This window comes from Salvia hispanica, chromosome 3 (assembly GCF_023119035.1).
Source record: "Salvia hispanica cultivar TCC Black 2014 chromosome 3, UniMelb_Shisp_WGS_1.0, whole genome shotgun sequence".
NCBI classification, from domain to species: Eukaryota; Viridiplantae; Streptophyta; class Magnoliopsida; order Lamiales; family Lamiaceae; genus Salvia; species Salvia hispanica.
The window spans coordinates 40,152,732-40,176,233 of NC_062967.1; the positions used below are offsets into that span (position 1 = coordinate 40,152,732).

A 23,502-nucleotide genomic window follows, 5' to 3' on the forward strand; every position below is an offset into this window, starting at 1 on the left:
GTATTATCATGAAAAACATCATTGTGTATGTAAATAATCGTTATAAGTTATAACAATAATATGATAATTCCCACGAGAAATCCATCCTCATGACCTTATTATCCACCTAATTAATCAATATACATGAACTATATTTATTTTCAATTCCTTAAATTGATATGATATTTATTTGATTTGATCCCTATTCATTATCGTCATCACTGCACAAAAGATTCCACGCGAGGATAAGGTTAGCATTGATAATTTTAGAAAGCAAGACGTATTTGGATAAGTATTTCTTGAAAAATTTGGCAAGGAGTACTTTTAAAGACTTTTTCTTGATAAAAAAACCTCTAATAAACATAAATTCATATGTATAGAGAAAATAAAAGAAAAGAAAAAAGGGCTGCTATATTGTTTATTTTTGCATATAAAATAGTACTACTAAGTTGCTTTTTTTGCTTCTTCATTAATGGTACCTATTAATTATGATCTCTACAATATTTCTTTGAGAAAATCATGCTTTTCTCGACTCTTCCCTGCCACCCACCCCACTATTTGATGGATTATAATTTACCAGTAAATACTAAAAAAGATTTTCAAATTTTATTTGTATATTATTATTGTTGTGATAGAGGACATAATCTTTTTCATGTGAGGAGGCATGGGCTTGAGCTTTTGGCATCCTAATGCACTTTTTTCATCAACTTTCACATGCACCTTACCATCTTCATATATGCATATCTAAATCATGTGAAGTTATTGCCTTTTTACTTCTTCATTGGAATAAATAAATAAATAAACACATAAACCCTTTTCGTTTCCAATCCTCTAACATTTGAGTCTTAAATTATCATAGTTTACTCATATGGAAATTAGTTATAAATAGTAGAAGACAAAGTACCAAATTTAAGTTTCCTGTGATAAGGTAAAGTTTACAATTATGCCAATTGTATAGCTCATAAATTTATCTTTAACCCCTAAATGAAATCAGATTTAATACTATTTCACACCTCAATTAATCGAGAATATATATTTCAAACACACCCATACTCGAGGGTTACATGAAATCACTGAATATTTGGAATTTTGAAAGTAATCAAGAAAGATAATTAAGCAATTAAATCAGCTCCACTCCAATTGGAATATGAATAGTTTGACTGCAATTCCCTGTAGATTCTAAATTGAATTGAACTGTGTGCTATAGTAATTTTCTTTAAAAGAATATTGAGTTTTGAAAAGAATAAAATAAAGAGGCATTTGATTGAATAATTAAAGAAAGAAGGTCCAATTATTCCTAACGTTTAAGTAGAAATAAAAAGGACACATTAGTGACCTTTTGAGAAAATGGAACTTATGTTTACCAAATATGATCTTTATCCAATAAGAAATTGAAATACTTATTTGATTTTTGTTTTCCTGAAGACAATATTAATAAAGTTCATCCAAGATCATTAGTGATTTTGTTCAAGTGTATTAATGTATTCTAAGAGAATGTATTTTATTTAATTGGTTTTGATTAGTGGGTGTCTTCTTCCAAATTACCTAAAACTCAAACTTTATAAAATGGAATTATAAATGTACCACTATTCAAGGGACACATTATTATTATTGTTGTTATCATTTCTTACAAGACGTGTTTGATTCTTAGACGATATAAGGTACATATAACAATTGCAGAAAACCACAAGAGTAGGCTTTAATTATTTTGCTTTTTGTGAAGGCTAAAATAGTTATATAAGAAATTAAATGGACGATATAGAGAATCCTGACCAAAAAGCATCGGCCCAAAACAACCGAACTTATTGGAGCTGTCTCAGGGAATCGTGTTCTTCTAATCTTACTTAACTTTTATGTCAATCATCTCAATATTCCACCATACCCAATTTATAATAAAAAGCTTTAAAAGTTAAATATTGTATCCGTATCCTCTACCTGGCTAACTTTACGAACTTTGAAAATCGACTTAAAACTCATAAATTTTTAGATTGATGTCAATTTTCAAATGTCGGGTCACTCTTCAAATCTAGATCTACAAGACATATTTTTATCTTATAGGCCTATATTATTCCACGTTGAATTCAAGAATTAGGGCGTCGAAACGAAATCATTTCATGTACTAGTATAATATAGACCAAGCCATATCCATCGAAATATTTCCATATGGGCCGCGGGTTTGGAAAACTTATACTTTCAAAAGTTTGTGATTTTTAAAACCCCTTTCAAAATTCGTGAAAAATACTAGAATTCGCCCAAAGTATATTTATAGGTTTTAAGATAATCTCCCCTTGTATATAAAAGTACTAGTAGGTATTGTTGGATTATAATCAAATTGAATTAGGCTGCATGAGGAATATATGCCACGGATCATATTCTTTGTAGCTAGTACGAATAAATGGGGCATTATTAGATAAAATGTAATGCCACAGCCACTCAACATGCATTCCACTATACATTAGTACTTTATTCACTAGCTTGACATGACCCATCTCTAATTCTCAAGCCATCAACATTTCTACCTAAGTAATATCCTCATCAATAATGCAGACTCGTGTAGGCTTATTATTTTACATCCCATCTCAAATGTCACATTTAATTTGATTCCCTACCCCTCACAAGAACATAGAAACACAAAAACTTGTCTACTAGTCTGGGGTTATTAACTGGAAAATACTACTACTAAAAAAAGTCTCAGCAAGTTCATGGCCTCAAGATCAACAAAATTCAGTATAAGACGTAAAGAGACGATAGACTTTCAACTGAGCAGATGTGAACAGCTAAGAACAATGTTGATAGAGCCATTTACAAGCGAGAATAGACAAGTCTACTACCAATTCAAGAAAAAAACATAGATGTTCAACATTCTCTAATTTTACTTCGACTCCCCAGCAGCACCAACAAATTCAAAAGTTTCTGAAGCCACCTTCATGAGCTCCAATTGTGTTGAACTCAGAGGTTTGCTATGCCAGATAGTGAGAGGAAGGGCCATCAAGTCATAAATTAGAGAGGTTTTACTGATGCATGGGCTCAGGTTTCAGCCATTGCTTCAGGACCATTTGGGTCAGTTTGAGATTGACTGGGTTGGCCAACAGAGTTGAATAGGATATCCTTGATGACCTAACAAAGGGAAATAAATTGAGTATTGATCAGTTCAAAGCCAAACTTCTTTGCAATTGAATTATGATAATAGAGAAGATTGCAATTTACCTGTGACATTAAACCATGAACCTGCTCCACAGTTATCTTTGCACTATCACGAGTAATCTTGTTAAGTTGAGATTCTTGCTGAAAAATAGCAAATCCACAATCAGCAATAAATGGAAGTAGATGAAAAGGAGTTTGGTTGCAGTAAAACATTTTTCTCTTTGTGCTTCCTATATATGATCAAGTAAATGTGCATGCATTTATCAACGCAATTAAAAAGTAAATACATGTATCTTCTGAAGAAATTAATCTTGGAAAGATTACAGAATTGGATCAGTGTTAATGAACAAGCAAGAGCTGCAATTTTTGGAAGTGCTAAAGAGCTCCATGGCAAATGGATCAGAAAGGAAATGGAAAAATGACTCAAATAATTACATTAAGATATCACATGATAATGGTAAAAACTTGGCCCTTGATCAATGGATGCATCTTCGGTTTAGTTGGCAGCTAACTCATAATGCCATACCAGTTCGCAATTCTTAGTTATGAAATACACAAAGTAACACGTTTGCTGAAAGAGTGAAAGTGTATCATGTGAATACTACGATTGGAAGTGTGTTTTAATAAGCGAAAAGAAAAATACTTAAAACATATATTCAGATACTGGGATTATGCCTTTTTAAAACTATATATTCAGATAATGGGAAACTGTTGATGTGTTACAAAAGAAAAAGTAAAAATTGGATCTCTCATTCTTGTGTTTGAGAACTTCAAAGACACGGAATGACAAACAGATGAAAATCAATAACTTCATGGAGTTTGTGAAAGATAATAACTTCTGGTGCATATGCATAAGCTAATAGGGCAAGAAAACACAAACTCAAAGTCTCAAACTGAGACCACGTAATTCTAGGAGAAAAGGTAAAATGTTGGGTGGGAATTAGTGACCGACCTCTTTCTTCCTTTGAGGTGCTATTACCAAAGACCCAAAGCCTGAATGAGCGATTTGAGTTTCAGCTTGCTCAATTTTCTCAGCTGCATAAATCACAATCTTACCTTAGTACTATAACACCAAGAATAACATCTACTATCTGGACCGCATGCTGGCCAGAAACTCAGCTTTTTTATGCCATTAACATAATGGAGCCAAGAAATAATAACATTATCATGGCAGTAGTAATTACCTAAATCTGATATCTGACCAGCAACAAAGTCTGCATTACCAAGCCAAGGTGAAGAAGAAAGGGTGTTCACCCAATACTTGTTCCACAACAGATCCAATAGATGAGAATCAAGCGATGACTTGAAATACGTGATGTCTAACGAGTAATACTGCACAATTAAGAAAATTAACAAAATTCAGAAAATTATGCATATTATGTATATACAAATAGTCATATTAAATGCTTAAATATCATGGGGGTGATCACCTGCTTACAGTGCACACCAAAGTCTTCAATTTTGTTCAGAGGGATGGTCTGATACTCAGAGACTTGCTCATCTGCAGGTTTGTAACCTTCAGGGTATGTTCTAAAAGCACCAATCTCCACTTTCCCAGCAGAAACTGTCCTTGTTGGATCAATAACAACTGCTAGGAACGGCTCCTGGTATTGCTGGTTTAGCATTTGTGTGGAAACATCTATACCAGAAAGCCAGCAGCCATAACCAGGATGGGAGTGGTACCACCCAACTACATTCTCTAATCGACCCGCCTTCATCCATAAATTCAAAGTTGATTACATAATACAATAGAATCAAAGCACTGACAATAATTAGTTTGAGCAATAAATTTAAATGTCTAAATATCCGTAAATGTGCTATGCACGCTTAGCTTTTGGGCGAAACAACCCTCCCCCTAGAGAAAACAGCAAATGTCTACATATTTCACACTTAAAAACCTAATTTCTGTTATGATCATATCCAAAATCCTCCAAAAACAAAATCAGATACAAGATTCAGGAAAATACTGCTGCACTCGCAATGATTGAATGATTGAACAATTGAACTTTCAGATAGTCAGAAAAACAAAAAGAGCCTATAAAAGAAACTTGTGCAACAATGCCATAAAAATGGTGCCGATTATCAACAAAACTCCTGCAAATTGTACTCTCACACATATATTCTATAACATCCTCTCCAAATACAGAATAGATTCAATCATAAGTGAGAGAAAAGTTTGAAATTACCCGTTGGTTGGTTTGCGAATAATCAACCATGTACTCATAGGCATCGGCCTGCGCATTAACCCTAGTTTCGGTGCCCTCAACGGGGAGGGCAAAGGCGTCCATCACGATTATAGTGTCGCCGTCGGTTTTCCCCTGCATGAGTCCCATGACCTCGATGGTGCCGCCGGAGCGAGCGTGCACCACCATCTTGAGCAGCGCGAGGGCGGATACCTTGACGCGCTTGAAGTAGTTAGGGTCATTCGCCCAGGGCTTCTCCTGCTGGCACTTGGCCTGCGCCGCGTCGTCGTAGAAGAAAATGGCGTCGGAGGAATCGGAGGAGGCGGTGGTTGCGACAATGTTGTTCTCCAATTCCCAGGTTTGGCGAGCAATGGTGGCGGATGGAAGGGGATCCATTGTTGTGAGTAGAGAGAGAAAATCGGAACAGAGCTAAAACCCTCCGGCGGTGGAAGAAAGGGGTTTATTTTCGTGGGGAAAAAGACAAACGGAGATCAAAAACTCAAAATTCACTTTGAATGAAATCAGGGGATTTAGTTATTCCAAATAACCACAAAATTAATTATCATTATCAGGTTAGGGTAATTTACTTTATTTAAGGGAAAATTTTGGAAACAATATAAAACCTACATAATTATTTTATTACTATCAAATTTGAAATATCAAGATTGATACGATAAGTAAATCAAATTTTTATGAATTAAAACAATGGAGCAATTTCTTTTTTTTTCGAGCCAGAAAGATAGGTATATATAATGTAGGTATTCCATTTCCTTCAAATCGAAATGGATTAGTCCATATCATCTTAGGAAAAATACCAAGATGATCAAATAAAATAGAAAAAAGAAAGAGAATAAGAGGTGAGAAATAAAATAGAAAAATTGACACTAATTATCATGGGTGAATTTTTCATGGACAAAACAACATAGAAGAAAGAAGGAGAATAAAAGACGAGAATTAAAATAGAAAAATTGAGAGTAATTCTCATGGATGAAGGAATATGCTAATATGAAATATGATGATGTAATTATTAATATTTAGCTGAATAGAAGAGAAACTAAGTGTTAAGTGCTGACATATCACAGCATATACAATCCTTCTATTCGGCAAAATACTCTCAACAAAACAACCCTTCTCCGCCTTACCTCTTACCCCGCTTCCTTCTATAGTGTTTACTTGCATTCCTTCCTTGTTGCTTCCTACCAAATGAACTAGTCTGACAACCACTCGTCCGACTGCTGTCTTCACTCATGCTTGGGACTTCCACGTGAGATTCGCTCAAAAACACATAATTACCTTCCATAAGGTTGATATTCACATCTGGACTACATGGCATGTGGTTTTCCATTTGATCCTTGTGCTCAGTTACACCTCTTGACAAACTGCAAAACGGAATCAAGGTTTGTTTGGAGCAGATATCACATACTCCATGTGCTAACTTGGTTTGGGTACAAGAATGAGAGAAATGGAAGACTAATACATCAATTTACCTGACTTGAGATGATAACAAACCATGTCCACTCTCTCCTCCGACAAATTTCAACAGCAGATCTGCAAAAAAAAAGATTCTGGGACATTTAATTTGCATACAAATCTCTTTCTATCATGTACAAAAAAAAACACTGACATGCAAATCGATGGTCATTACTGAAGGAGAACAGATGAGGACAGCCCAATTACCAGAATTTGGCTCATCACCATGGTTGGGACTCGGCAAGGGAATGAGCTTAGACGCAGAACATTCTGGAACCTTGGGAGACGATTAACGTAAACACAGATGTTTCAGAGTGCCATCAAAATGCCCCATGGCAAGGTGTATTGTTCCGCAAACTCAACAGATGTATCAACAACTTACTACAACCTCCTTAAAGGGGAAAACGAGCAATATCCCAAGTACCTTGTTAACAGAAACAAAAGCATGTGGATTGGATGACAGTGCTTCACTAGCCTTACTGCATTGCCTTGACTTTAGATCTAACAGAGCCAAAAAATCATATAATTCAGTACGTTGTTCATATATATATACACGTATAGGCGTACTCCACTACCTAAAAATATTACCGACTAATAATTTCTTTTTGTGTAAGATGCATTAAGTTAAGTTCATGGCTACCTGATATTTATGTTATGGAACAACCAACCTGCTATACAGCTGATTCCTGCATCTACCAAGTCATCTTGACTATGTATCCTTAAAGACTGTGGCTCAGTCAATCCCTCTTCCACTGCAAATGCTTCAGCAGATCCTATTTTGATTTGTGCAGCTGCAGAGTGCGATGGATCAGGTTTAGTTGATGGACTGCAGACATTATCTTCTTCTGCCCTTGAGCGCACTCTCTGTAGTTCTTCCTGAATATTCCATGATCCAGAGGCAAAAAGCTTCCGGTTCTACACATCCCAGATGGACAACAACAGAATGATGGTGAACAAAAATGAGAGCTAAACACAACAAAAAATTCGGCTTGCAAAAAAACAAAAGAATGACAAGATGCAAAATAATCTTGAAACTTGAAAGATTGTAAAACTCAAAGAGGAAGCAAAGAAAAATAATCTCATCTGAGTACACAACAGGCAACTATTACTGACCAAATAAAAAAGAAAAAAAAACCATTGATGCAAAATGGACAAACACAATTATTCTCCATTAATCTTATCAACAAGAAAGAAACAATAAGAGGAAGGAGAAGAATCACCAACATGTTCAATCATTGTTGAATTAAGGTTGGAGGACCCCTGTGCCAATTCTGTCACTGAACCCAGCACCGCTTTTTTCTCTTGAAACCATTTCTTAGCTTGCTGAACAGCTCTATCCAAAAGATCTGCATTATATTTTCCATAAATATAAGAGTTGTATCAATGAATGCCAAAACCACATAGGAAGAGTTTTTATACTTTTTGAGAAAGCAATATCGTGATTGAGCTTGTTACCTGGAGAGCCAACAGTAGAACTTTTGTCCCCTGCTTCGATTGACGAGTCTATAACCCGTGAATTAAGAACCTCTATCAACATATCACGCTCTTCACTAATAAAATTGAAAATGAAAGGGTAAGCTTTTTATACGATAGCAACAGATGTGAGAGAAAGACCAACATTATCAGTGTATAAGTAATCCATCCACAGGTAACATTTTTCCCATGAACGCAAACTGCAAAGAGTAGCAACAGTCAGAAGGTCCATATACTGCATTCAAGATTCTTGTATATATTTGTCAAATTCAGACTGTATAACAGAATTGAGACCATTTACATGTAAACGCATTAGCACAAAAACATGATAAAAGCAAAAATAAAAGTTCTGAGGAGTGATGCACATTAGTATATGATTGGAGCTTTCCCTGAATTGGAAATTTCACATTGTATCTTATTAAATTTACTGAAAACAGTCAACTGGCGAATTTCAAGCAATTTTACGTTTTCTTTTTTTCTGTTGGGAGCAAAATTGAGCAATTAAGCAACCACAATTTCAGATGATAATAATACCTTGAAAAGGTATGCATCATTATAAGCTGTTCAATGATCTTCTTGGTTTCACTCATCCACAATTTCAATTGAGGCTCTTGTCCGTGTTGCATCATCTCTGAAGAAGTCTCAATTTTCTAATATAACATGAACAAACCGTCAGAACATTTGAATTCCAACAACGCATCCATTAGAATCAATTACTACGATATTCTTGTTTTATAAAAAAAGCAATAAGGCAAAATAGGTGAATGTTGCCATGTTCCCTTCCCACCATACATGCACAATGCACTAAGTATTACATTACATGTACAAGTGCTTCACAACTTTCACCTCATTTCATACTAGTAGACAAAATTTCCTGTCATTAGGGTAATAATCAATTCAGGTCAAAACATGGATTACTGATCAGATGCAAAAGTGTACATGAACTCTTTAAAATCACTCCTATAATTTTCTTTTTCTTGGGAAAGGATTTGTCCGGGACCTAGATCCTTCTACTTTTTATGAGAATAAACTGATCAATTAATTCACAAAGAAAAGACTCTCATCCCCTAACAAGAACTAGTGCGTCCTAGGCTGACTCAACATCAGTAAGGTCTGATAAATGTGCATAAAAATAACAATAAATTACCTCGATTAATGTATTTTCTTGATTACATGGGAGCTTAGGAAAATTATCATTGACTGTATCATCTTCTGTCCACATAAAAAGAAAAATGAAGTAGGTGAATACAGAATAGCAAACAAAAGAAAAGAAATCTAAAGAAAAGAAATTTTACGTCACTAAAATAATGAGCAAAAGAGAATAGTATTGTGACGGAATGGAACGAAAATGAGATGCATACATGTCAGTCAAAATGAAGGCAGGTAAAACAATGTTCATGAATTGAATATGCATGAACTAATGAAGAATAGTAACATCTAATGATTAAAGACATGAATACATGATCATGCATATCGACTGAATTGATGCCTTATATTTTCTTTAGGTAATATGTTTAGGGTTATAATAAATGGATGGACAGGACTTTAGTTTCCAGACTCCTAGTGTTTTGTTATTTAGGATGACTCGGTAAAGCTCTGGTTAGTTGAGTTGACAGGTTTTTCTAATTGGGCATGAATATCAGAAGGTTATCTTCATTATCAATGTTGGGTGCTTGGGCTGGCTTCGAGATGAATTTTAGCAAATTGATGTGTAGGCTTTACCTGAGTATTAAGTACTACTTCATTTTCTTCCAGTTTGTCCAGATCAATTTATTTCCAATTGTTTTTATAAATTTCTATCTTGATTTGGCCCTTGAGACTATCACATTACATTAGAAAAACCTTTTTGCAAAATTTTAAGTTCTAAAACGTAGGTCAATTATCAACAATGATCTTACTTATTTGAAGAATCAGAGATCTACAACTCGGATTTTCTAACTTCTAGGAGGAAATAAAAATTGATTCTAACTTTGTTTTGCTCCAGGAAAATACCCTTTGTTTCAGCATTTATCAACAAAACTATACATCAACTTTCTTTGGAGCTCAGACATAGTATAATTTTAAAACATTATCCTTTAAGCCTGCTAATGCACCATACACACATGATCTACAATCACCTGTCTCTCCCTTGAAGTAGGCATATGTAATAATTTTACGATGGATTATTAAAACCTCTTGTACCGATCATTCAAAATCATTTTGAACAATAACTGTCTTTCTTCTATAAATATGACTATCCTAGAGAAGTATAATTCGCTAAACGACACATTCATTTAACATGTTTATTATTTTATGGTTTCTTTCTGTAGCTTCTTCATTGTAGCCTAATGTTACCAAGTCTATTCTCTCAAAGAGAAATATAAGAGAGAAAATAAAAGGAATAAATAGAAGAAGACATCAAAGAGGAGTCACATAACTGAAGTAGATTTATAATTTGATCTTCTTTTTCACATAAGTTCCACCATTTCCAGCACTAATCTCCTACCTAACATCTCATTTTTGCTATTTCGCTTTTGCAATTCTACGTGTGGATGTCATCTCCTTTAGTCTAAGAAAGTACTATTTCGATCAAATCAAACAAGGTAAGTTCAAATTATGACAAGGAATACAATATCATGCAATTTTTACTCGACATTCTACACCGATTGCCGCTTCTTCCAATCCTACAGCTTCGGCATGAGCAATTACATAAATGCACAACTATACGAAACAATGGCGCCAATAGGAACATAAAAACAACAATGACGTGAAAAGTGAACGTAGATGAAGGAGCACCTGAAGCGAAATCCTCATCTTCGGAAGAGGAAGAGCTGGACTCGGAGAAGATGGCGGAAATGATTTTCCCCGCGCCAGAAGCGATGGCGCGGGCGGAGGGAACAACTATACCGGAAAACCAGCTAGGGCTCTTCGGCAGCAGACTCGGCGGAGTACGATCGTAGGGAGTGGCGGCGATCCGCTGCTTCCGGCGGTTGCTCACAACCTTGCCGCCGGCGCCAGATCGAGTGTTTACCATTATTTAATGTTTTTATCAATCAATGCATATTTTAATCTTCTGTTTATATAATTACGGTAAAATAATCAATTTTAATTGAGCTCAAAAAATAAAAGAATTGAAGAATGCTTTTTCGAAATGACAAAAGTACCCTCAGCCTAGCCTCGACATTCAACAGTGTTCCATCATCATCATCTCAAGTTTACTTTTCCAATTCCAGACACTGTATTTTGAGGAGCTTTTAATTGACCAGGTTTCTCTCTCCTCTCTCTCTCGCTCTACTACTTAATTGCGCATGTACAAGCACGCGATGTTTATGAATTCTTTTTTTGTCGTGTGTTTAGTGAGATGGTTGACTATTGGGTAAAAGTGAATTGGATGATTTGATTCTTGCGCGGTTGCTTATCGTTTCGTTGTGAAATTGCTGAAATTATTTGGCCGATTGGCTTGGTGCTGCTTTGAACTACTTTGTGAGTGACATGATTCTGGTGTATTTTGCTTATTTCCACCCTAATTCATTTTCTTGAGATGCATCACTGAGAAGCGAGCTCCTTTTAATCTGTAATATGATTCACTTTTTGTGTGAAGAAGCTAAGGAATGATTTTGAGGTGAATTCATGTTTTGATGTTCTGATAATCGGGTTGCCCTTGTTCAATGGAAAAACAGAAATTATGAAGTGTTAAGTGTATATATATAGAACTATTTTGATTGATGAAATCCTTTCTGATATCAAGATGAAGGGGGGATATTTTTATCTTGATCATGGAAATGCAAAGCTTGAAACAGTTGTAATACTGTAGATATTGGGGAAATTTGAGTAAACAATGATAATTTCTTCGAGCGTTGGTAAATGAATGTGTTTCGTGAGTGCTTGGTGGAGGCTGATGTACTCTCGGGTCTGGTTTTGTTTTATTACGACTATGTGCGATCACTGGAGTCTAAAATATTTTGCCTACATCTGCTGATTTTCGACCCAGAAATCTATAGCTGCTTGTCTGTGTTTTAACCTTCTTAGGAAGAGTTTTGGACTTGAAGCATCATGTTTACGGGAACTTAATTTTTCGCTTTCCAGAACTCATGGTGGAAGGCAAGAGTTCAGGACAAAATACACTTATGATGGAGGAGATTCAGTTGTATACTAACTGGGATGATGTGATGTGTTCCATATGCTTGGACTTCCCTCACAATGCTGTTCTTCTCCAATGCGCATCGTATGAAAAAGGATGTCGTTCCTTCGTATGTGACACGGATCATTTGCATTCCAATTGTCTGTACCGCTTCAAACAAGCAAACGGGGTGTCACCGGAAGGCAAGTCTCCAAGTACTGCTGAAAATATACTGTGTGCGGGTTCAGAATCTGACAGCAAACCAGCTTGCCCTTTATGCAGAGGCGAAGTTACTGGATGGGTAGTCGTCAATAAGGCTCGTAAGTATCTGGATGAGAAGAAACGTTGCTGTGAAGAGGAAAAATGTCGATTTTCTGGTACTTATTCTGAGCTCCAAAAGCATGCACAGGTGGAACATCCTCATGGCTGCCCTTCAAAAATAGATCCTGCACGGCAGCTTGATTGGGACAATTTTCAGCAGTCTGCTGAGATCATAGATGTATTAAGTACTATCCATAATGAAGTTCCGCGTGGAGTGGTTCTTGGTGATTATGTTATCGAGTATGGAGATGATAACTCTGGAGATGATTATGATGACTTCCCCCGGAATAATGGAAAGTGGTGGACATCTTGTATTCTGTATCATGTTTTTGATAAGTTTAGGGCATCTAGAAACCGAAGAAGATCAAGAGTCAGTGATGCTAGAAGAGGAAACCGCCGTTTGAGTTTTGATGCTTCAAACTCTGATGAGGGTTCTGTGTCATCTGCGGAATATGCGGATTACAGAGCTGATGAGACTGATGATGAATATGTGAGTGCAAGGGCATTATCCAGGCGAAGAGTTGCAGAACATAGGTGAGCATAACGTTCTATATGTTCCTTTATAGTACTCTTTTAAGTTTGGTTTATGAAATAACATGCCATGTGTTTCTCGATAGATCAAATGTGGTATTACCGTATCTTTTAGTTTGTCATTGATAGAACGATAGGTTGGCACTAGAGTTATCAAGAGTCCTTGTGTTTACCTGGATATGAAACATGTCTTATAATATGTTCAAGTTCTTAGTAATATCCAATTCGTGATTATTGTGGACAATGAACAGTTCAAGGTGTATAATTGGCCACTTAAGTATATCTCTATTGTGTGTAAGTTTTTTTCTCTCTTTTCTGCACATTCACCGGATCTTTTTCCTCACAGCTCTCGAAGACGTCGTTCCCGCTTCTTTCACAACTAGGGTAAGCATTCACCAGGAATACTCCTACATCATTCTCTTGCAATTTAACTTATAATGGACCTGAATCTCTTTAGATACATGTCATATTTTCAACTTCTTGAAGTTATTACATCTGATTTCATTTGCAGTGATGTACGTACAACTACCCTTGTTCTGTAATTCATGTTAACTCCAATTATATATATACACTCTTGGTAATCCCTTGTAGTAATTGTGCAACAGAATAGAGTTCATCATAGGTGTGGAACGGAAAAGTCAAAAAGCTTACAGATCTCAGTCGAATAGTAGATGCCAAAGTCGTATTGGCAGAGTTGATGATGTAAAACTCTAGGTTGACATGATCAACTTATCAGATTGATGTTCCTCTTAGGTCACTTGTTTGGATTGCAGGAGTTTCTCGTTGTAGAACTTTAACGTGCTCTGTTTTCTAATAATTGTTTAATTCTACCCCTTGTTAATATTTCTTGCCAGATTTCCATAGCTTCTTAGATGACTGTATGTCTGTATTCCACTACTGCTAGAATTTCTGTGTCAATTGGAACAATGTTTATAAGTGGTATCATTTCATTTCATCATCTGAATGCCTTGTTGATTTATGAGGTATATTTGTTGATTCATCTTGCTCGTGTCCTAATTTGAGAAAATTAATTCAATGACGTGATTTTGGTTGATAAAATGTCAAAAAATTTATCAACTTGGAAATGGAGCCAAATGTTGCAAAAGCGTGATGTGAAACTTAACACTTCACCAAGTCATTGACATGAATTGAGAATTTGAGATTCAGTTCAAAGTTCAAACAGAAAAAGATAATAATCGAGCCGTATACCTCAGCAAACGAAACATACAAAATTTTGGTATCCAATACAGCAAAAAAATTACTGCAAACAAAGAATTTCTAAATTGTTTGTAAACATTTCAACTTTATCCAGTTCCTTTCATAAAGGCGAGCACGGGGGAAAATCTTGCCGTATGAAACAGTGCTGTAACGATTGCAAGCATAGTTGTTGGACTAATAGGTGCAGTTCTTGGGGAGGTTGCGAATGACATTACTCTTCATACCCATTTTAGAGCGCATGGCCTCAACACCAGACGAGTTCATCGCCTTCAATACTTTCAGCCGGACTACATGCTCTCGTGACTGCACAGTTGCTAGGCCCATGCTCTTGTACCTGCAAGCATATTCATAGCATCAAGTTTTCCATATCGACATGAAGCCTGCACTCTTTTTACTTTACATCCGAATATCCCTAAACCCATGCCTCACCCACCAAAACCAATAAGCAGGTGGTGAGTGATGCCATGATTTTGATATTGAGTAGAAAGGGCACAATGGGCATACCTAGATGCTAATGCAGCAGTGATCTCACTGTGCAAGGCTGTTGGCCGATGTTTCTGGCGGTAGTATCTCAAATAGTCCCTCGATCCAAGCATTTTCTTTGTTGTTGCCCCATTATTTTGCCTTGTGATGACAAGCTCAGCGCCACCACTACCAAGTGCAACAGCATTCTCCATGTCACCAATGGCAACCAGTTGGTTTCCATCAGTGCCCTCATAACTTAAAACCAGAAACATTAAGTTAGAAAGTAATCAGAATGAATTACAACTAGTCAGAATATTAAGCAGAAACATATACTACCTGGTGCTGTAATCATAAAAATCTTCAAGCTCTGCTTCCTCGTCTTCACTTCCATCACCATAATGCACTTTGCAGTGATTTTTCGCCTCCATATGCTTCCGAACAGCCTCCAAACTACTGAAAGGATGGCACCTTTCATTACAGTACAAACACATGAAATCTCGTTTGACCTGAGGATGTAAATATAGGTCAACAAGAAGTCCAAACATAGAAAAATAGTAGATTACCCTTAAATATACAATCATTACCCTGAGCCCCAGATACGTAAGAAGACCTTTAGGATCCTTCAGATACTCGATATCTGGAATGAAGAACCCATGCTTCTTGTGCATGTGTACCATACAGCTCTCAATTGTAGCATGCTCCAAATCACACATAAAGCAACAAGATGGGTCCAAATCTTCAAACTCGTCCTCATCTTCATCCATATCATCATTAGAAGCATTCTCATTAACCATATCTTCATCAGGATCCACCTCTTCCCAGTCACTCTCCTCGCTCTCTTCATCTTCCTCCATCACATGATGCAGGGGTTGCAGAGGTTCCTTTGGAGTACGGCGTGTAAGAGGTTTGATGATTGTACTACCTTCATCTTTGCCGCCTGTTGCTTCAGAAGCCCTTATCAAATGACTTTTAGACTTCAGGTGCTGTTCATGGGCTTTCAAACTTCTATACCCCTTTCCACAAAGGCCGCAACTGTAGAGCATCGGAGTCTCATTCAGCTTCTTTTTCTCATCAGCGAGCGCAGATTGTCTAGCTTGGAAGAGTGTTTCAGTCACTCCTGGTACACCAGCAACCTTCACAACAATAAAGAGCACCAAGGCAAATTACATATACATTCATCAGGCATCATGGCACGACCAAATCAGGCAGAACGAAGAAGCCCAAGTAAATTCAGAACACCACCACTTCAATCGGGGCAGCTTCAGTATTGCAAAATACAACATGAAGTGTTTCTCAAGTTCAACAACATAGTAAATGAGCATGATTAGCTTCAAATAAAATGAAAACTCCCATACCAAATGAGGATTTCAAGAATGAGGAAAACAATTTCATGATTCGGATTGTCACAAACTCATTAGCCATATCTTTCTGTTAGTAGAAAACTCCCTTTTTTAATTGCACACAAACCTAACAGAGTCTCATAGCTACTTTCTCAATACGAATTCCACCCATACAAAATTAATTATTAGCATACTACAATTAACTTCTACTCGGGATAGATTCAATAAAAAGGACCAAAAACAAATGACAGAAATTCCATTTCCAGAAGCACCAAAATAGCAATAGCATCGAATCGTATCATAATTCATACTTAATAAAGAATAATTCATGAATAGAAAACCTTGCGCTTGAGATTGTAGCGGTGCCACTCGGATTTGTAATGGGACTTTTGTTCGACATCGTCTTCGAATTCTTTGTTGCAAGCGTTGCACGTTAATCCTGACATATCTTCTCCTGCCTCTCTTTTTTTCCGATTGCAATAAAAAATGTGTGAAATAGAGAAAAAAATTCGACTGAAAATGTGAGGGTTTGCTTCTACAGCCGCTTTCGAATTTCTGTATTTATAGTGGACCAAAGATGGTACATGTCGTATGCGCTTGCGATATTTTTCTTCTCTTTTAAATGTTTGAGTTTCTAACTTGGGCAATCAGAAAAGTCGGTCCAAAAAAAAAAGATTTTTGCCGACTTGGAATTTCTACAGTATTGATTTATTTATTTGTAATTATTTTTATGCATAAATTAAAATTTAAATTATAGGTAAGAAAAAGTAACTACAAGGTTGAACTATTAATATTAAAATTAAAATACTGATGAGCTAATAAAACATTTCCCTTATAACTAACCATCTATATATATAAAAAGGAAATTTTGGGATATATAAAGAAATGCCCTTTCAAAATACATATTATTATTTAAATATAAACATGAATGTTGAAGACCACGTGTTTTGATATAGAGTCAGTTATTTAGTTTCATAATAAGAAAGAGTTGGTTATGTAGTTTTAGTTAGTTAGTGGCATAATGTTGCACATTTCTCATCATAGTTATTGCATATTGTTTTCTATAAATATTTGTAATCCATCATTCATACAAAATTATCAGTTCATAAATTTCTTCACCAATAATTCATTGTATTATGGAATACACATTAATTATTTACAATTTTTATATAATGATATTATTCCTAATTTTGATTAATTGATTTCGATTAAAAATATTTTAATATGTGCATAGCACAGGTGTAATAGTAGTTGATTTAACATAAAACTTGGATCTAGCAATGCGGGCAAAATCCTTGAAATGGGCTCGTTTGGGAATTCATGCCCCGAAATGGGCCATTTTTTTGGTTTTTAAGTGTTACGCATGTAGCAAACGTGTCTTGATACATATCCCATATTATCCAATCGAAATTTTTCTTTTTAGTTTGTTTCATTCAAAATAACTCATTATTAATTCTTTTTATTTTTACTTTATTCTCTCCACTTAATATAAAAACTAAACTATATAAAATCTCATGTCGCCTAAAAATGTGTCATCTTATTGCTTTTTTTTTTTGGGTGCCAAAAAAAAAACAATAAATCGATAAGAGAGGAATTCTGAAATCCCAGTATCTTTTCACGTTCAGTTCTCACAGTTTACACTGGAGATTGAATACTTTCACCAAACTGAAGGTTATGTACATGAAGGAAAACAGACAACCACATTAAGAGAAAAAAAAAATCAAGAAATGTACTTGATATGTGGGAGAAAAATTTAACTACAATGAACACGCGGTGCAAATCCACCATCGGTTATCTTGTCCGTGTATAAACGAGACTCTTTCACAACGACGAAGATGATTGTGATGGCGCTGCTGAAGCCTTGCAGATGGGGCACCAGTTCTTCACTTGCAGCCACTGGTTTATGCATGTTGTGTGAAAACCATGCTGGCATTCGACCAAGCTCCCAATCTCATCTCCGGTGACATACTCATCCTACCAAAGATGCATAACTTCATCATTCTCTTGAACCACAGGATTGAATCAAATCAAATCACCATATAATAGGAAATAATGCGGTCATAATTAATCACATCAAAAGGAATAATAACCTGGCAAATACTGCATTTGATGTCATTGCCTGATTCTGTGGTTTCTATGTTTGACGTGGTTGTCTCATATACGCTTCTCGTCACGCACTTTGACAATGCCTCTTCTGAGAGAGCAGTGCTCACTGTGCCCATCCTTTCTTCTAGAGCTAACAGTTCCTGTTAAAGAAGAGCATTGATTTTATATGTAACAGAACCAGTGCAGCAAAAGAAACACATTGCGCAAGGAAGGCCGACCTCATATGACATGTTATCAATATCCAGTCTCATGTCTCTGTGTTGGTCATAGAGGTTGAGGCCGCTGAGGAACAATCTGGTCTCCAGTGCAAGTATTTGCTGTAGATAACGAACGTTGATTACCGAGCATAATAATTTGTTTTGTGTTGTAGGGGATATAAAGATAGCAATACCTCATGTGTCAAGTCTACATCTTGTTGGATTCTCTCAAGAGCCATTAATACCTGCACAGACGCACCCGGCTCAATTTAGTCCATACAGGATCAAAATAGCGAACTAGCTTAGTGCATAGAAAAGCAAATACCTCAGCAATTCCATCCATGTTAAACTGGCGTAACACATCATGATTCATTAACTGCGTTAATCCAGATTCATCAGAGGCAAAAGATGTTCTTGAAGATGAATTGCCACGGTGAGGTCTTGAGCCACTCCGATCACCAACATCAAAAGGTGTCTCATAATCAATTCTAGAGAAACTCACAGGGGGTTCCCTAACAGACAAACCATTTCTTGCACCCAGTCGACTAGAAAACCTCATTCTAGCATTTACATTCGTTGATCTCCGGTTCAAAGTAGAACTAGAGACACTGCTATCCTCTACAGAAGCAGAAGTACTATATGCTAAATCAGAGATGGAAATGCCACTCGTTGTCGTGGAGGTATGCCTGTCTACGTTTGCAGAAGCCGCATTCTTTCTCCCCCTACAAGATGAACTGGATTCTCCTTCCGAACTTCTCTTTTTGATAAAGTTCTTCCTTACAGATGCTGGTTCTGGTTTCGAACAACTAGGCGGTATAGCATCTGATATAGAATTGCATCTCAGATTCTGCAAACCATACCTGTTCCCGTTGATCCTATTAAATGGTCCTCGCGCAGAGCTCCTAGAAGCTGACGGAACAGGGGAAGATGGTGAAGTACTTTGGTTGTTTGATCCAGATTTGCAACGAAACATTTTTTGAGGACAATCACAAAACAAACTAATGTGTAGGATTGCCATAAAACGAGCTCAGCGGAATTGGATTACGCATGCCAGAGAATGAGGAGGAATAAGAGACTCATATAGTCAAAGTGCAGTTTCCCTATTTCAATTTTTCAAGTATTAGTACTCTTTATCTTATGTGATTGCTTTAACACTTAATATTGGTCAAACATAATAAAATAACACACGTTTCAAGCATCGATTGCGACACTCTCTCCTGGAAAACGAATAATCTGCATATTCAAATCTCTCCCATAGAAAACAGAAACAACAACAAAGTCAGGTATGGTAAAATCCACATAAAATCCTCCTCAAACTAGGCTTCCTCCCAATCCAATCACGATTCCGAAAAGGATCAAAACATGAACAAAATTCAATCCAAAAAACGATAAGGAGAAAAACTTACGAGGATGAATACAATAATCCTGCGTTCGCCTCTTCCCCAACCTCAACCTCCCGTTCCTTTGTGTTGCAAACAAAAGCGAAGAAAGAAAGGTTCAACTACTACGAGATACGAGAAGAGCCTTCGCCTTATGTTGGAGAGAGAGAGAGGTCTTCTTCTAATAATGAAGATGGAAATGGAAGTATTGATACGCGCGCGTGCGTATGTATGACAATTTTTGGAATATTAATATTAATATTAGGAAAAGGTTAAATGAAATAATATTAGGAGTAACAAAATTGCTACTGAAATGCCGCCCGTGACGCTATCTGGGCCGTCCAATATCTTCCTCTTTCGACGGTCAAAGATTGAGGACCGTCCACGCTGGGCCCCACTCGGCCGCTGCTGAGTCGTACAAAGCTGTCAGCGGGTGTGGTTGACCAAATAAATATTTTACTTTCCACAATTTACTTCTGCCTGCACCATGACTATTACTCTGTATAATTAAAATTAATAAATAAAATCAGCAAATATATAGTAGTAGTAGTAGTACTAAATTTTGTGAAAATTGTTAGGTAGAAAAAATAAAGAGAAAAAAGGTAGGTGAAATATTTTAACGAGGGAAGAAGAGTCTAAATAGCAAGTGGATATGTTGAATGATAAAAACTAAAAAGAAAATGTGAAAGTTGAGGAAGTAATATTTACCAAAATAAAATTAGTAGTAAGATTTTTGTTAGAGAATTTCAAATTCATGAATATTATCATGAATTCGTGAGATTGTCCCGGATTCATGACTATGAAATTTGACTAGAGTTTCGTAAATGGGATTCAATACGTAATCATAAAAAAATTGAGCAAAGGATTGAGTTATAAATTGTGATCTCAATTACATTTAGTGAACCGAATTTAGTAAAAGTAGTAAGATACCAACAAATATGATATGCTCTTTATATGTGTGATTTATAAAATAGTGCATAAAAATAGATTAATAAATTAATTATGTTTTCTCTCAGTAAAATAGAAAATAGAGAAAATTGTAACAAGAGTATTATATGAATTTTGGTCAAATTTAGCACATTTCATAATTTTAAAATCAGTCTACCTTGCATTTGTTCATGATTATTTCATAGTGGAAAATTACGATAGCGTACGTATTACATATGGTTCATCTTCTTCAACAAAAGGATGTTTTTCATGGATAAGCAATATAGTTCAATTCATCAACAATGATCTTCACATATGCTTCTTTCATTGTTATACCAGATATGATTTCAGTAAAAATGTCTTGGAATAATTAAGAACATATTCAAATTTCATACAAAAATTTTGACAAAATTGCAAGACAAATTAGAATTTGACATTTTTTTTTCTCACACTATCTAAAATAAAAAAAAATAAATGTTTGTGCGCCTAATCCTTAATAGATATATATACCCACCCACACCTAATATATAAGCTGTATATTCATATGAATCGGATATCCTTCCTAATGTAGCCCAACATAACATACGCATATCCCCCAATCCTAAAACTCCAAATCATTTGCTCATATTTGCTGGCAATAATCCTCAATAAAATTTGCATAACAAATCATCCATTATATTTATTTCTTGACTACAAAAGAATACACTTGCTTTTAATTATATTTCGATGTTTTACATAATAAATAGATTTATGCTTCGTGCAAGGCAAAAAAATAAATTATGGTTTTATTTTCTCTTTTTTTAAAAGTAAAATGATCATAGTTTGATCATCATTTAGAATAATTTATGGTCATTATCAAAATTGGGTTAAAACTTAAAACATTGATGGACCTTTGAATGAAAGTCATAAATAAAGAAACAAGAATAATAGTATCAAGTTATGGATGATGTCTACAATTTGGTTATTTTTCTTGTGGACTACACCGATTAATTGAACCCCACCACTAACCTCAAAGTGAACACTTGGATAATTCCTAACCCATTCAATTTTGTCTTCCTTTATTTTTCTTGTTCTATTTCTATAATGATGGAAGTGTTTATTTTATTTGGTTGTGTCGCATCTTACTTCTCTTGGGTCGTATATTTAGGCATTTTGTATTGATGGAACTCGAGTAGGTGTTAGATAATGTATGTATTATTGGGGCATCACATACTTTGAATGATTAATCCCCACTTATTTAATTTCTTGATTAATTTATTGAAATCGTACATCGACTTCCCGTGGCCAAAGGGGTCCATGATTAGCATCTTGTTTTGGTGGGTTTCACTTTTAATTTTGTCTATGTCTTTATCTTAATTAAACATTTTAGGAACGTCATTGCTACTTTCTATTGAAAAGAAAAGAGTTATACATTTATTTTGATTTGAATATATTAAAACTTGTTATTGATATTTTTAATTATACAACTTTTACAAAAAATTATAAGCTCCATTTATCATTTTATTCATTTATTTAAAGTTATAGATAAAATAAATTAATTGAGCTTTGTTTTTGTATGAAAATTGTATAAAAAATGTCAATAACAATTTCAGTGCATTAGAATCTAAACTAAATTTATTCAAGAATTAAAATTTTGAAATAATTTCACATAAACAAAAATATGAAAACTTCGGTGCGGAAATGCATTAAAAATTAGGTGCAAAATTTAAATTTGAGCATATGATATTAATCATTATAATTAATCATGAATAAAAAGCTAATTGAATATATTTTACGGTTAGAGAGCTCTAAAAAATCCAATTCATTGTGGCATTATTTTTTGTTTTAAAAACATTAAAATATTGTCAAGCTTTTAGTCCTTTTCAATAGTTAGTACTTTTTTACAAATGTAATGTTTTATTGTAAAATTTTTTTAGTCCTTTTAAATTTATACATTTTACAAATGTAATGTTTTGGTGTCCTGTCTAGTAATTGAAGTCTCATTTAAAAAAAAATTATTATAAGTTGTATTTACTAGATACATAAGCATCAACAACAAAACTTTAAAACGAATATCAGTGCACTAGACCAAAGTCTTTTTTATATCTTTATTTTACTTTTTTATATTATGAACGTAATAACATCAACTGGCGAGGTATCACTTAAAGTTCCTTTCCAGTTTTTAATTTTAAAAAAGGGTACAAATATAACTTTACACAAAATATAATCAAAATTTCATTTAGGTTATATTCATAACTCGCAAAATTTGAATGATGTGTTTCAATATCTAACCAACTATAAGCACCTCACCCAATAATATTAATGAAGAGAGTGAGATCATCATGGCATAACGTTATTTATAAACCAATTAATGAATTGTGTAAATAATTTATTAAGAAAATATCATTTTCTAGTGTCTTCCATAGAATAAAATTAAACATAAAAGCATATATATTGAATAGCTGATCATTTATGACAATATTCATACAAATTGATTGCGGCTGAACAAATCTATACTGTATGAATTAATATGCATTAATGGACTATTCAATTTCCCTATAAGATACGCATTAAATTTAAATTAAATTTATTTGTAAAAATAATTACTACTACAAATATTTTTTACATCACTATTAATTAATGCAAACACGAATACACATTTAGATTAATAAAATTGAATTCGATCTTTAG

The 23,502-nt window shown here is 35.0% G+C and overlaps 5 protein-coding genes across 14 annotated transcripts; 1 reads left to right on the forward strand and 4 right to left on the reverse strand.

The window, feature by feature from the left end:
- Nucleotides 1-2,709: 2,709 nt before the first annotated feature.
- Nucleotides 2,710-5,859, reverse strand: LOC125215109 (COP9 signalosome complex subunit 5a-like). Its single transcript, XM_048116422.1, has 6 exons — nt 5,310-5,859; nt 4,554-4,835; nt 4,308-4,455; nt 4,076-4,158; nt 3,187-3,264; nt 2,710-3,096 (listed from the first exon to the last, which is right to left on the reverse strand). The coding sequence occupies exons 1-6, from the start codon at nt 5,700-5,702 to the stop codon at nt 3,007-3,009; spliced, it is 1,074 nt and encodes a 357-aa protein (XP_047972379.1). The 5' UTR covers nt 5,703-5,859; the 3' UTR covers nt 2,710-3,006.
- Nucleotides 5,860-6,294: 435 nt separating this feature from the next.
- Nucleotides 6,295-11,278, reverse strand: LOC125215105 (protein KAKU4-like). 3 transcript variants are annotated; one of them, XM_048116418.1, is made up of 10 exons: nt 11,025-11,277; nt 9,397-9,458; nt 8,784-8,899; nt 8,232-8,326; nt 8,001-8,122; nt 7,445-7,691; nt 7,201-7,277; nt 6,984-7,053; nt 6,794-6,854; nt 6,295-6,685 (listed from the first exon to the last, which is right to left on the reverse strand). In XM_048116418.1, exons 1-10 carry the CDS (start codon nt 11,260-11,262, stop codon nt 6,445-6,447), a joined length of 1,329 nt encoding a protein of 442 aa, XP_047972375.1. In that variant the 5' UTR covers nt 11,263-11,277; the 3' UTR covers nt 6,295-6,444. The 3 variants fall into 3 exon arrangements, with proteins under 3 accessions (XP_047972375.1, XP_047972374.1, XP_047972376.1); XM_048116417.1 differs by having other exon boundaries at nt 9,397-9,461; XM_048116419.1 differs by having other exon boundaries at nt 6,546-6,685; nt 6,931-7,053; nt 9,397-9,461; nt 11,025-11,278.
- Nucleotides 11,279-11,378: 100 nt separating this feature from the next.
- LOC125215110 lies at nt 11,379-14,158 on the forward strand. 8 transcript variants are annotated; one of them, XM_048116425.1, is made up of 4 exons: nt 11,379-11,494; nt 12,315-13,203; nt 13,547-13,584; nt 13,806-14,158. In XM_048116425.1, exons 2-3 carry the CDS (start codon nt 12,320-12,322, stop codon nt 13,581-13,583), a joined length of 921 nt encoding a protein of 306 aa, XP_047972382.1. In that variant the 5' UTR covers nt 11,379-11,494; nt 12,315-12,319; the 3' UTR covers nt 13,584; nt 13,806-14,158. The 8 variants fall into 8 exon arrangements, 7 of the variants coding, with proteins under 7 accessions (XP_047972382.1, XP_047972387.1, XP_047972385.1 ...); XR_007175213.1 differs by lacking the exon at nt 11,379-11,494 and adding an exon at nt 13,658-13,715 and having other exon boundaries at nt 11,519-13,203; XM_048116430.1 differs by lacking the exon at nt 11,379-11,494 and adding an exon at nt 13,712-13,715 and having other exon boundaries at nt 11,519-13,203.
- A 228-nt stretch (nt 14,159-14,386) lies between these two features.
- On the reverse strand, nt 14,387-16,785 carry LOC125215107 (cytoplasmic 60S subunit biogenesis factor REI1 homolog 2-like). The gene is made up of 5 exons (XM_048116420.1): nt 16,565-16,785; nt 15,468-16,016; nt 15,220-15,389; nt 14,923-15,138; nt 14,387-14,752 (listed from the first exon to the last, which is right to left on the reverse strand). Exons 1-5 carry the CDS (start codon nt 16,667-16,669, stop codon nt 14,593-14,595), a joined length of 1,200 nt encoding a protein of 399 aa, XP_047972377.1. The 5' UTR covers nt 16,670-16,785; the 3' UTR covers nt 14,387-14,592.
- Nucleotides 16,786-17,817: 1,032 nt separating this feature from the next.
- On the reverse strand, nt 17,818-19,510 carry LOC125215108 (probable E3 ubiquitin-protein ligase RHG1A). Its single transcript, XM_048116421.1, has 5 exons — nt 18,852-19,510; nt 18,721-18,771; nt 18,548-18,646; nt 18,314-18,469; nt 17,818-18,197 (listed from the first exon to the last, which is right to left on the reverse strand). Exons 1-5 carry the CDS (start codon nt 19,497-19,499, stop codon nt 18,045-18,047), a joined length of 1,107 nt encoding a protein of 368 aa, XP_047972378.1. The 5' UTR covers nt 19,500-19,510; the 3' UTR covers nt 17,818-18,044.
- Between the last annotated feature and the right edge of the window lie 3,992 nt (nt 19,511-23,502).

Excerpts from the sequence above, each read along its gene's own strand:
- LOC125215107 (XM_048116420.1), bottom strand. The coding sequence starts at position 16,669 with ATGTCAGGATTAACGTGCAACGCTTGCAACAAAGAATTCGAAGACGAT. Across the intron at positions 16,017-16,564 it reads GCTACAATCTCAAGCGCAAG|GTTGCTGGTGTACCAGGAGT; the intron begins GTTTTCTATTCA and ends ATTGTTGTGAAG. Across the intron at positions 15,139-15,219 it reads TTTTATGATTACAGCACCAG|TTATGAGGGCACTGATGGAA; the intron begins GTAGTATATGTT and ends TCTGGTTTTAAG.
- LOC125215108 (XM_048116421.1), bottom strand. The coding sequence starts at position 19,499 with ATGTTTCGTTGCAAATCTGGATCAAACAACCAAAGTACTTCACCATCT. Across the intron at positions 18,772-18,851 it reads ACATGGATGGAATTGCTGAG|GTATTAATGGCTCTTGAGAG; the intron begins GTATTTGCTTTT and ends GCGTCTGTGCAG. Across the intron at positions 18,470-18,547 it reads TTGATAACATGTCATATGAG|GAACTGTTAGCTCTAGAAGA; the intron begins GTCGGCCTTCCT and ends CTTCTTTAACAG.
- LOC125215105 (XM_048116417.1), bottom strand. The coding sequence starts at position 11,262 with ATGGTAAACACTCGATCTGGCGCCGGCGGCAAGGTTGTGAGCAACCGC. Across the intron at positions 8,900-9,396 it reads AAGAAAATACATTAATCGAG|AAAATTGAGACTTCTTCAGA; the intron begins GTAATTTATTGT and ends ATGTTATATTAG. Across the intron at positions 7,054-7,200 it reads CTTTTGTTTCTGTTAACAAG|GTTCCAGAATGTTCTGCGTC; the intron begins GTACTTGGGATA and ends TCGTCTCCCAAG.
- LOC125215110 (XM_048116425.1), top strand. The coding sequence starts at position 12,320 with ATGGTGGAAGGCAAGAGTTCAGGACAAAATACACTTATGATGGAGGAG. Across the intron at positions 13,204-13,546 it reads CGAAGAGTTGCAGAACATAG|CTCTCGAAGACGTCGTTCCC; the intron begins GTGAGCATAACG and ends TTTTCCTCACAG.
- LOC125215109 (XM_048116422.1), bottom strand. The coding sequence starts at position 5,702 with ATGGATCCCCTTCCATCCGCCACCATTGCTCGCCAAACCTGGGAATTG. Across the intron at positions 3,265-4,075 it reads CACCTCAAAGGAAGAAAGAG|CAAGAATCTCAACTTAACAA; the intron begins GTCGGTCACTAA and ends GCTATTTTTCAG. Across the intron at positions 3,097-3,186 it reads TTCATGGTTTAATGTCACAG|GTCATCAAGGATATCCTATT; the intron begins GTAAATTGCAAT and ends TCCCTTTGTTAG.